The sequence below is a fragment of the Oncorhynchus mykiss genome, chromosome 8 (assembly GCF_013265735.2).
Source record: "Oncorhynchus mykiss isolate Arlee chromosome 8, USDA_OmykA_1.1, whole genome shotgun sequence".
NCBI classification, from domain to species: Eukaryota; Metazoa; Chordata; class Actinopteri; order Salmoniformes; family Salmonidae; genus Oncorhynchus; species Oncorhynchus mykiss.
Window position 1 is genome coordinate 64,688,375 of NC_048572.1, and position 12,630 is coordinate 64,701,004.

A 12,630-nucleotide genomic window follows, 5' to 3' on the forward strand; every position below is an offset into this window, starting at 1 on the left:
AATCCTACTCATATTATGAGTTATCTTATTTCTACATTTTGAAGTGATGAGGTGTTGATTCTTTGAATTGAAGTGTTTAAACTTGTTTTAACTGTTAAACTATTATTCAAAATGATCTAGTGTCACTGTTGATTAATCATCACAATCCTGCAATAAAGAGGGGTTCTGTCTCTAATGTGTCTGTGTTTCTGTGTTGTATTCTCAAATTAATATTTTCTTTTTGTCCAGTGGTAAGATCTCCAGTTTTATTTGATTGTCAGTATATCAACTATGTGAATACATTTTGCAGCTTATTGCGTGCATCGCGAATGCAGCCATAGGTCTCCAGTATGATGACATTACTGTTATTATCGGCATCTTCATCTGAAGCAGAGAATAGCTAAACTCACACATTGTTTACATGTTGAGCTATATGTTCTCAATTATACCAGATTTTGTACATGCCTTTTAATTTAGGTACAGTATGAAAATAAGGAAATGGCAATTAGGCTACAGGAGATAAGCTTTACAGGTAACATTTTATGAGGTTCATTTCATTTAATTTCATTCAATTTATCATTTTTGCTAGCAAAATTATTGCAGTTCCTATAGACAGTACATGATTGCTCGCATCACTGACCCTGGATAAGCTAGCGACTGGGCTAACACAGCTAAACTTTAAGGTCAATAATATGCTTTTTTTTTTGAAAAATGTTGTTGGCTTCATAATCATGAGAGAAATTGAACTAGCTGGTAGCTAGTTAGTTAGTTATACCTAGGTATATTACAAGATTAGTGTTAGGGTTGCATCAATTCGAATCTGGTATCAGGATAAATATGACATTGAGTCACCGATTGTATACTATGTATTTTTTATTAGCTAGGCAATAAGTGGTAAATTCAATTTTCGTATATACGGGTTCTCTGTCCCACCTCGCAGGGCAAACAGAGAACTGATTTGTTCCTGACAAAATTATTATAATATACTCTGACAGAGGTAGTTCCTGCTTCCGAGCCGGCCTGTCAGAGTAGAGACTGGGCGTGGTTTAAACTCACCCAGCCTATCGTTGATTGTTGGCGCCCGAGCTGGTCCCAGCACCCTGGGCGCTTCAGCGGTCAGTCGTTGTAGTTGTGTAGAATATACAGTTATCAGGCACCTGGCTCCTGTTATCTAACAAAAGACAGTTTGTTCTCGCAACACTACGTTCTGAATGTGCCCCCATCTCATTGCACAGTTCCTGTCTTCATGTTATTCTGTATTTTTCCATCATGAAAAAGACCCATGGCCCTGAAACTGTTAACAATGTCTCAAGTCAGCTATGTTGCATAACACATACACCCACACAAGCCAACAGCAAATAGTATTCCATCACATTCCTCACATTAGCTAACTTCTCAAAACAAACATTGTGGTTAGCTATTTGTCCCTCATGCTAGCCTTTACAGCCAAATACAGTATCACTTCGAAAACGTCAACATTTTTAAAATTGAGAAGTGCCAGCAATGTGTACCATTTCTCACCTCTTGCTGCAGCTTCAGCTGCTCATCTCGAAATAACAGGGAATTGCTGTGAAAACCAGCGTGCTGCAAACGTTCTAAAATGTTTTGTTACCAGTGCTTGTTTTGTTGACATGTTTAGTCCTCCCTGTTGCTCCTGCAGCATCAATCTGGTGAGCACCTTTGGAACTCCATCCAAGCAACGCATTTGATTGGTTTAACGTTTTGTGAGGTTCCACTGATTTACACCAGGTTCTGACCCCTCTTTAGCTGATTTCTGCCATGGAACTTCCTCAGGCTTCCCGTAACGAGGCTACGGCATAGCTAGTGAACTGGAACTACTCACACATTTTCTTACTTCTCACAAATAAAATAAAATATGGTGAAGTAGGCAAGAATTTACATTCTTTTTCTGCATCATACCTGCCTAATTCTCACTTTAAACACTTTTTGTGTGCCTAATTCTCACTTTTTGCGTTTAATAGCCAAAGTTACACATTCTGGTAACATCTGATTCTGGAACGATCTGTTCTCGCCAGCAGCCTACTAAAGGTTGCATTATGTCCATTTCAATGTAGAAAAACTTGTCTCTCGTCCAAAACCGTTCAATAGTTAGACTATCCATATTATAGGAGCTTCATCTTATTCTTTCTATTTCTTTTGCGGATTTGTGCCTGCAATTTATGGAACATGACAAAACTTTGACGATAACAACAAATGGCAAAGTCAAAGATGCTGGTTTCCCCTATCCATCTCTGGCAAAGTTTTCCCTCAATGCTTTTGACAAATCCAGCTTTAGAACAAGCCATAGCCTAAATCTCTGGCTAATCTTTCGAATACAGTGTACAACAACAGATAAGCTAGATAAGGTTAGCTAGCTAGATAAGGTTAGCATGCTAGCTAGCTACACTGACAGTGCTCTACTTGTTGTTATTTCTCCACTCCAAGTGGAAATCACCACATCGTTCCCACCCTCAATATGTCACTTTTGCCTGGAGCCAGTCCTGGTCAGATGACATGAACATAGAACTTTTGGCCATACATACCGATGGTGAGTTTGGCATCTAAATAATTACATTTTAGTCATTTAGCAGACACTCTTATTCAGAAAAACATACAGTAGTGAGTGCATCCATTTTCATACTTTTTCTTATACTGGTCCCTCATGGGGATCGAACCCACAACCCTGGCGTTGCAAGTGCCATGCTCTACCAACTGAGCTACACGGGATGCAAAAGGGTGAAAGGATGCAGAAGCAGAAAATAACCCCATACTTCTCTCATGCTGTTGGTGCTTGGGACAGTCTGATGAGGCTGAATGTACAGCAGGTGATGGTGGTGACAGCTCAGGCTAAAGCTTGTCTGGTTGGGAAACACAATATCCTGGACATCATCAATGGCTTCTACTGTACGTCTGTGAGTTCTGAACTGTAGCATATCTGAATAATTATTTTTGAAACGGCAGGTTGATTGTGGGGGTCTACACACTGTGAATTTTGTAATAATCTTAAACTTGAAAATGCATTGAGATACTGATTGGCCATTGACATGTCACTTTTGATGGAGATGTCGAATGACCAAAACGGGGGACTGTAATGGAGAATATTTAAGATGATTAAAGTTCTTATTCATTTTAGAATGATTAACACAATATGTTTTCTCTTTCTGTGATTTCCAGTGTTCTGGTTGTGCGGGTTGATGGACACTAGATTCAATGCTGTTTGTTAAACTCGTATCTGTTGATAGGGCCGCCAGGAGGTCTGGAGGTCCAAGGACTAAGGGCAGTGATTGTTGTTGTATTCTGTGAAACACTGTGATTCTTTAGCAGCTGACAAATTTGTTTTGACTTCCTGGTGCTGTGGAATTAGGATATAAGGTCAAGTAAGACATTATTCTCTGCTCCTGTGCAGATACTGTGTTCCCTGTCTGCAAATTTATATTAAACCAGATTGATTTTTGATTGACTATATCTGCAACTGATGTTCTATTTTGTTCACCTGAAAATCCCCTTTACACAGAGCGTATTTGATATTGCTCAATTTATGTTCAAAGCCTGGGGAGAAGTAGAAATGTATTGTTTGTATAATGTTACAAAATGGTAGCTGTACTTGCCATGATCATTATGTATGCGTGTTAATTGCAAAATGTAATTTTGTTTTGTGCACATCGTACTTCAAGAAATAGTGTCTTATAAGCACATGTGGGCTTGGCACCAATTAGTGTATGACACTGAAATAAAATTAATCAATCAATCTAACACTTGGAATGTTAGTACATTTTCTAGATTCTAATCTGAGAAGGGCAGTTGTTGTTTGTTTTCTCTCCTTCTGCCCTAGTCACAGGTGGCAGTCATCAGTTGCCAATCAGTCGCCAATCAGTTGCCAATCTGAAGACACACCTACTCCTTTTCCCTTACCCAATCACATCCCCTTTCCCTTGGTTTAAAAGAAACCCAACCAGTTGTCTCTGGAGCTATCTCTCTTTAGTTTTTGCGCCTACATGTCACATTTGTCCGTTATTATGTATTGTTGTGGTGTATGACTGTTTGTTTGTTGGTGGGAAAAGGGGAAACAAAGCCAAGTTGCCCATGGCCAGGAAAACTTTGTCTAAGTACCCTAGTTAGAACTGGGAGGACCACCCACTGTATTTTATCGGTTAGTTAGCTAGCTGTTCATGAAGCAGGCTAGACTAGCGTAGGTTTTTTGGGGGATATTTATTAGTTCTTTCCTTGGGTCCAGCTCAGCCCCCCTCAGATATGTTACGGGTCTAGTTTCCATCCCCCCCTAGACTGCAATGCCAAAGGGGTTCGTATCTGCGTACAAGACACACAAACAAAAATCACTTGAAGATTTGGTGGTTTATTTCCCCATCAAATGATGAGTCTCATCAGGTCTCTCTTGAAAAAAGAGTGATAACCTCAAGCGGCCTCCAGGTAATAAAGGTTAGACCAATAAACCCTTCGAAAAAGCTATTCTTTCACCACCTTCATTTATTTAGTCATATCCATATATTACCATAGCTGCTGCAGCCATGTACAACTTCTAATTTTGCCTTGTTCATGAGCACACAAAAGAGAAAGGACAGCCCATTTCTTTCACCAGCTGGTCCCAGGACACAGAAACCAACTCCACCTAAATCAAAACAAAGCACGAATGAGAAAAATAACAGAAAAAACAAGGATTGTAAAGAGGGATATTTCTATGTACTGTACATGAATGAATGGTTGTTGCTGATGGATTATAGGAAACCTCTGAAATGATCAACCTGTTGATTGTTTAACAGATTCTTGCAAAGATGTCAACTGCCCAAACTGCAATGCAGCCATGGCAACTTCCCAGAATTTTCGTGCTAATGGCCTGAGTCAGAAATGTTGTTTTGCTTTAACCCAAGCTATCCCTGAAAAATACATACATTTGACAAAATACGTACATTTGTAACCAAGTGATTGTGGGTGTACCTGAAGCCATCCTCTCTATTTAAAATCCACTTAAGGTGGACAACGTCTAGTACATCCTGTTACAGTTAGGGAATACTGAAAACCAACCTGACCCCTACAACAATTGACATAACTGTTTGCAACATGTTCTCACAAACTCACATCGATTCTTGAAGTATTTTAGGACCAAGACACAGTACATCTGATTTGTGGTTAATAATTATAATTTTGTGCCAAGAAATGATAAGGCCACATTAAATGTGATTATTTTTTCTATTACCATGCTGTCAGGATCCTTTGAGGTGATGTCAGAGTACCGCGAGTGTGATCGAAAGTTGTTACAAAGCTGTCAGCAAAACACTGAATGGCGGTTTGAAAGAATGTGATGTGTTAATAAGCTAACCTTGAGATTCCTGGATAAATTCAAGTATGACATACTATATCAGATCAGCACCAAACCCTCCCACCTCCTTTTGTTGTTGAGGAGTGAGGATGGAAGATTGCAATGTGAAGAATTGGCCTGCCTGTGTAAACACAGCCATAACGGTGGATCTATGAGTTCAATAGTACACATGGGGACAACTGTGAAAAGTATGGATAGTGTACTCCAGAGTTGTGTAGAAATCGAATAATGATAAGTATGCTTTTGACGACAGTATTTTTGATTTGTAAGAAGATCAGCAAATTATATTTAAAGGAATCTCAGTAAAAAAATATGTTTAGAAAAACTAGAGAAGATTGCACCTAATAAGTGCAAATAGTTATTGTGATGACACAAGCTTTTGGAACAACTTCAGCTTCATTGGCTCATTTACAGACAGTAGCTGACAAGCTAATTCATTGATTTCGCTCACTGTCACTTGGAGTGGATCTATCCTCCAATAGTGTGACTGTTCCACAGGGTGCTGACTGACAAAGGACTTATCTGATTTGGCCCTCTCTGCCTGTACTGACCATTGGCTAATCAGTCAAGCCAATGCCAGTGTGAGACAGTGGCAGATTAATTCTCAGAGACAAAAGGATGGATAGAACGCACATTATTAGCCAAAGGGATTATTTTGTGGTTCGGTTCTGTCACGCCCTGACCTTAGAGCCTTTTTACGTCTCTATTTGGTTTGGTCAGGGTGGGCATTCTATGTGTTGTATTTCTTTGTGTTTGGCAGAGTGTGGTTCCCAATCAGAGGCAGCTGTCTGTCGTTGCCTCTGATTGGGAATCATACTTAAGTAGCCTTTTTTTTTCTCCCACCTATGTTGTGGGATCTTGTCCTTCTGTTGCTGTTGAGCCCTACAAGGCTGGTTCTGTCTTGTTTTTTTGGTTTTCATTAAAGAATATGATTAACCTATCCCACGCTGCATCTTGGCCTAATTCCACCAACGACGATCGTCACAGCTTCAGCTTTTCAAAAAACATTCCAGACCATGCTTTGATGGCATTGAGAATAGCCTGTAACAATGACTCAATATTCATCTAATATTTATCTGATCAGTCTGCCTTGTATAGTCTAATATCCTTGATGACATGACCACTTGGGGTTAAAATCATTTGCACATCCATTTGATCTTTATAGATGCCTACTGATGAAAGTGTGGACATGAGCCAATTGAGCCTTGTTCATACGTGTTAGAGCGTGACATACCTGTTGAGAGACCTTCCATTTAGCCTTCTGAGCTCCCTGAATGAGGCTAAGTAGTCCTGACTTACACTGGGTTTTAGGTAAATTGATGGCTAATTCAACACACAATATTTCCAATGCTGCTCTTCTATCATACTATTTAACTGCGCGACCATGACTATCCACTTTATATTTGTAAATACAGTCATACTTGACATAGCACATTCATAATCTATACTGTATATCCTATTGTGTACATATCAGTTTAGTACTTACTGCAATGTTGAGCGAGCTAGCACACAAGCATTTCACTGCACTTTTCATACATGGTGTAAAACTGTGTACGTGACAAATAACATGTGATTTTTATTTTCATTTGATGTTTGTCTGCTTGTGCTTGGTGCATACAGTAACTTCCAACAATATCTCTTATTGATACAGACTGATATAAGACGTGAGAACAAACTGCTAACCTGAACAAAAACATCTGCTTCTTTTCAGCCCAGGGAATGGGGTGATGTCGATTATGTCCTGTCCTAAGCTGGTGTATGTATTTGTGTGTGCATGCATGTGTGTTTTTCAAACACCTAGAGGTGTGATCAATAGGCCAGGAAGCTAGCCTAAAGCCCTGGGAGGTTTCGACAGTTCCACCAATTCGGTGCTTTTTGAGAAGTGTAAAAAAAGACTATCCACTTGAGGATGAAATACCTCATTTTAACATTCTGTCATAAAGAGCACATGTTCTTCATTATGAACATAAAAAAAACACGTCTTCCCATCTCAAGGTTAAATAAAAACATGCCTCTAGTAAGTGCCAAATGAAGTAACAGGGTTGACGATTTAATCATAAATCCTCTCATGACAGGGGGAATAGAAGCTTGTTGTGTGCAACAGGGAGTGGCAATTGAATGCAAAAACAAAAAAATGGAATTGCTAAAACATTTCTAGCCCGTCTATCTATGGGTAACAGGATTGATGTGTTGTGCTTGACCAGCTCAGTTTTCCACCACAAAACACCAGAAAATGGCCAAAAAGAGTAGAACCAGCACATCTACTTTTACACTATGATTAAATGGTCAATGTTTCTATTGAAATATTTAAAAAGGAATCGCTTCACCAGATTAAAGTGAGAGTTCAGTTCACGTAACAGTGTTCACATTGAAATGAGGGACATACAGTACTTATCACATTAAATAAGTAACAGTCTTCAGAAATGGCTTGGTCAAAGCAACAAAATAACTAGTGCTTTACAATGATGGTGAAATGTTTGGATTAAGTGGATTGGAATCTTCATAGAAGTGACACTTGACACTTCAGCAAGCCTTCTCTCCATGTGGTCTATATTAAAGGGCACATCATTTAATACAGCAGAGTTTTAAAATATTAAATTGGTGCACAATTTCTACTTAAAATATCAAAGGGATGCAAAAGGAACTCTTTTCGTTGGACGACGCAGGTGTGATTCATTTTAGGAAAAATGGGGAGGTTGCAATGTACTCAGCAGCTGGGGGTGAATGACAAGGCTACAGAGCATGTCCAGTAGATCTGATTGCTTGAAACATAGTGGTAGATAGGATACAGTTCCTAAATGTTATTGATACACTTACGTAAATCATCCCTGTTGAATGCTTTTCAAAAGACCTCGATCAAGACTCACATTTCTGACATTAATAAAACCATCAATTAGATTAATTAAATTGGCACATGCTACAAGGACAATCTGTATGTGCTGAAGTGAGGTGCAGCAGGGCTATTCATATCTCTCTCAGACCAAGAACACACTCCAGATGTGATTCCCACCCTTGTAAGCACACCCCATTGGCTGAGAGACGGGGAGGAGTCAGGGATGAGAGTGCTGAGGGGTGAGAATGATTCTGTTAAGTGAAGCCCTGGCTGGCTATCTGTGCTTTAATACCTTTTCTTTCAGTTAGTGACTCAAATTCTCGGGACTCACTCACAGACACACACCCTCAGTCAACCTCTCTCCATCTATTTTTCACAATTTCTGCCTCTCTCTGTTTCTCTCCCAATCTCCTTCTCTCCCCTCTCACTCTCTCTCTTTCCCTGCTCTCTCCGCGCTCTCTTTCTCAGAGACCTCTCTGGCTGAAGCTGTGGTAAATAGATGGCAGTGTGAGACCAGGGGATGATAAGGCTTTCCTGCCTGTAGAGTCAGTGCCAGAAGTAGTCAGACGGGCGCCTGTGGTCACGTATCGAACTTCCTCCCAGTGTTTCAGACTTTACTTCACTGCCCAGTGTCTGCATGGCATTCAAAGCTGGAGCTTGAAGTAAGCAGCTCCTCATTAGGCACAGAAACCCTCTAGACGGATTAAGGGAATAATGAAGAAAGAAGTAAACTGAAGAGTACTGACTGAAGAGTTCCTACAAAAACAATGAATGCCACGCACCAGCATCACCATGGATCATTTCACCTATGGAACCACAGCTCTGGAGCTCCGCCTCTAAGCCATCAACAGCACCAAGCCGGAGCGGAGAGACACCATGGTTCGTCTGGGTGTTACGAGCAGCTGCTAATCTCCACCGAGGTCTTCCTCACGCTGGGCATCGTCAGCCTGCTGGAGAACATCCTGGTCATCGCCGCCATCATTAAGAACAAGAATCTGCACTCTCCCATGTACTTCTTCATCTGTTCCCTGGCCATGGCCGACATGCTGGTCAGCGTCTCCAATGCCACCGAGACCATCGTTATGGCAATGATCACCGACGGAAATCTGGGGATTGGTGGCGGCGTGATCAAGAGCATGGACAACGTGTTTGACTCCATGATCTGTAGTTCCCTGCTGGCGTCTATCTGGAGCCTGCTGGCCATCGCCGTGGACCGTTACGTGACCATCTTCTACGCGCTGCGCTACCACAACATCATGACCACGCGCCGGGCCGCCGCCATCATCACCAGCATCTGGACCTTCTGCACCGTGTCGGGCGTCCTCTTCATCGTCTACTCGGAGAGCACTACCGTCCTCATCTGCCTCATCATCATGTTCTTCAGCATGCTGGTGCTCATGGCCTCGCTGTACGTCCACATGTTCATGCTGGCACGTCTGCACATGAAGAGGATCGCCGTTCTGCCGGGAAACGGTCCCATCTGGCAGGCAGCCAACATGAAGGGGGCCATCACCCTCACCATTCTCTTGGGGGTGTTCATAGTGTGCTGGGCTCCTTTCTTCCTCCACCTCATCCTCATGATCTCCTGCCCTAGGAACCCCTACTGTGTGTGCTTCATGACCCACTTTAACATGTACCTCATCCTCATCATGTGTAACTCTGTCATTGACCCGCTGATCTACGCCTTCAGGAGCCAGGAGATGAGGAAAACCTTCAAGGAGATCTTCTGCTGTTGGTATGGTCTCGCCTCTGTGTGTTTCTCTGTGTGAAATGCCCAGCAGATAGTGACTCTTATGGAGATACTGCATGTGAACTGTTTAGGGAGAATGTGAACAGTTTAAAAGAAACATAATTATATTATTTGTAAATAAGGACATATTTTTGTCTTGCCTCATGATCCAAATAAGAATTGCAAAATTGTTTAACATGCCTAAGGTAACTACAGGTAACTGCCAAAATAATGGAAACACCAACATAAAGTGTCTTACTAGGTCATTGATCCACCATGAGCCACCAGTTTCAATGCGCCTTGGCATAGATTCTACAAGTGTCTGGAACTCTAATGGATGGATGTGACACCATTCTTCCATGAGAAATTCCATAATTTGGTAATTTGGCGGCGCTCCAGAATCTCCCATAAGTGTTCAATTGGGTTCAGATCTTTTGATTGAGACGGCCATGGCGTATCGTTTTCATACTCATCAAATCATTCAGTAACCACTTGTGCCCTGTGGATGGGGGCATTGTCATCCACTCCTATCAGGATAGAAAGGATTCACCACAGGTTGAAGGTAATCACTATTTATTGGCGTTTACCTTGGGTTGAGTGGACCTAAACCATGCCAGGAAAATGCACCCCACATCATAAGAGTCGCCAGGACCCTCATTTATTCAAGTGTTTCCATTATTTTGGCAGTTTCCTGTACATGTATATAGATTTATCTCACGATCAAACAAATTGTCAACAAATGGCATGGCTATCAGTACATGGAGAGGTTTGGGAATTGTTAGATGCTGTTTGCTCCCTAACACCCTGATAATATTTAGAAAGACAGAAAGCGATATTGCTATGAAATATTGTTTCCTTGAAATGTGCAAGTACAATGCTTCACAGTGCTTTTAAAGGAGTAGTCTTTGCATGTTATTTAGGATAATGCGTTTCCAGATACAGTGAGCTCAAAGTATTGGGACAGTGTCACCTTTTTTGTTGTTTTGGATCTGTACTCCAGCACATTGGATTTTAAATGATACATTGACTTTGAGGTTAAAGTGTAGACTGTTAGCTTTAATTTGAGGGTCTTTACATCGACATTGGGTGAACTGTTTAGAAACTACTGCACGTTTTGTACATAGTCTCCCCATTTTAGGGGACCAAAAGTATTGGGACAAATTCACTTATGAGTATTAAAGTAGTCAAAGGTTTAGTATTTGGTCCCATATTCCTAGCGCTATATCAGCCCGCACAGTTACAAGGATGGACCTCATATTGAAGCTTATAGAGATCCCAACTGATGTATAGAATGAAAATGTTTTAGAAACAAGCATCATGAAACCTCTAACACAATACATTCAGTTGACTTGGTGAAAATCTGTTTTTTTTTAGACCTAACTTGCTTACCACTATTTCCATGTGGTTTCTTCCTTCAGACTTCATAAAATGATGATCTCTTCCTAAATATTTGGTCAAATTATAAATTTTGTGTATGGTTTCCTAGAATCCAAGGGTGGCTCAATTTACCCCCCCTCATGAAAAAGTATTACTGAATTACTACACAAAACCTATTTGTGCAGTATTTGAATTTATTATGGATCCCCTTTAGCTACTGCCAAGACAACAGCTACTCTTTGTGGGGTCCAGCAAAATGAAGGCAGTTATACATTTCTAAAAACATTACAATACATTCACAGCAGATTTCACAACATAAGTGTGTACCCCCCTACTCTACTACCACATACAGTGCCTTGCGAAAGTATTCGCCCCCCTTGAACTTTGCGACCTTTTGCCACATTTCAGGCTTCAAACATAAAGATATAAAACTGTATTTTTTTGTGAAGAATCAACAACAAGTGGGACACAATCATGAAGTGGAACGACATTTATTGGATATTTCAAACTTTTTTAACAAATCAAAAACTGAAAAATTGGGCGTGCAAAATTATTCAGCCCCTTTACTTTCAGTGCAGCAAACTCTCTCCAGAAGTTCAGTTCGGATCTCTGAATGATCCAATGTTGACCTAAATGACTAATGATGATAAATACAATCCACCTGTGTGTAATCAAGTCTCCGTATAAATGCACCTGCACTGTGATAGTCTCAGAGGTCCGTTAAAAGCGCAGAGAGCATCATGAAGAACAAGGAACACACCAGGCAGGTCCGAGATACTGTTGTGAAGAAGTTTAAAGCCGGATTTGGATACAAAAAGATTTCCCAAGCTTTAAACATCCCAAGGAGCACTGTGCAAGCGATAATATTGAAATGGAAGGAGTATCAGACCACTGCAAATCTACCAAGACCTGGCCGTCCCTCTAAACTTTCAGCTCATACAAGGAGAAGACTGATCAGAGATGCAGCCAAGAGGCCCATGATCACTCTGGATGAACTGCAGAGATCTACAGCTGAGGTGGGAGACTCTGTCCATAGGACAACAATCAGTCGTATATTGCACAAATCTGGCCTTTATGGAAGAGTGGCAAGAAGAAAGCCATTTCTTAAAGATATCCATAAAAAGTGTCGTTTAAAGTTTGCCACAAGCCACCTGGGAGACACACCAAACATGTGGAAGAAGGTGCTCTGGTCAGATGAAACCAAAATTGAACTTTTTGGCAACAATGAAAAACGTTATGTTTGGCATAAAGCAACACAGCTGAACACACCATCCCCACTGTCAAACATGGTGGTGGCAGCATCATGGTTTGGGCCTGCTTTTCTTCAGCAGGGACAGGGAAGATGGTTAAAATTGATGGGAAGATGGATGGAGCCAA

General features: G+C 41.0%; 1 protein-coding gene across 1 annotated transcript; it reads left to right on the forward strand.

Annotated features, from left to right (window-relative positions):
- The first annotated feature begins 8,914 nt into the window (after positions 1 to 8,914).
- On the forward strand, positions 8,915 to 10,152 carry LOC110530343 (melanocortin receptor 4-like). The gene has a single exon (XM_021613317.2). It carries the CDS (start codon positions 8,915 to 8,917, stop codon positions 9,914 to 9,916), a length of 1,002 nt encoding a protein of 333 aa, XP_021468992.1. The 3' UTR covers positions 9,917 to 10,152.
- The last annotated feature ends 2,478 nt before the right edge of the window (positions 10,153 to 12,630 follow it).

What these genes read in the sequence shown, in the direction of transcription:
- LOC110530343 (XM_021613317.2), top strand. Translation starts at nt 8,915, where the DNA reads ATGAATGCCACGCACCAGCATCACCATGGATCATTTCACCTATGGAAC.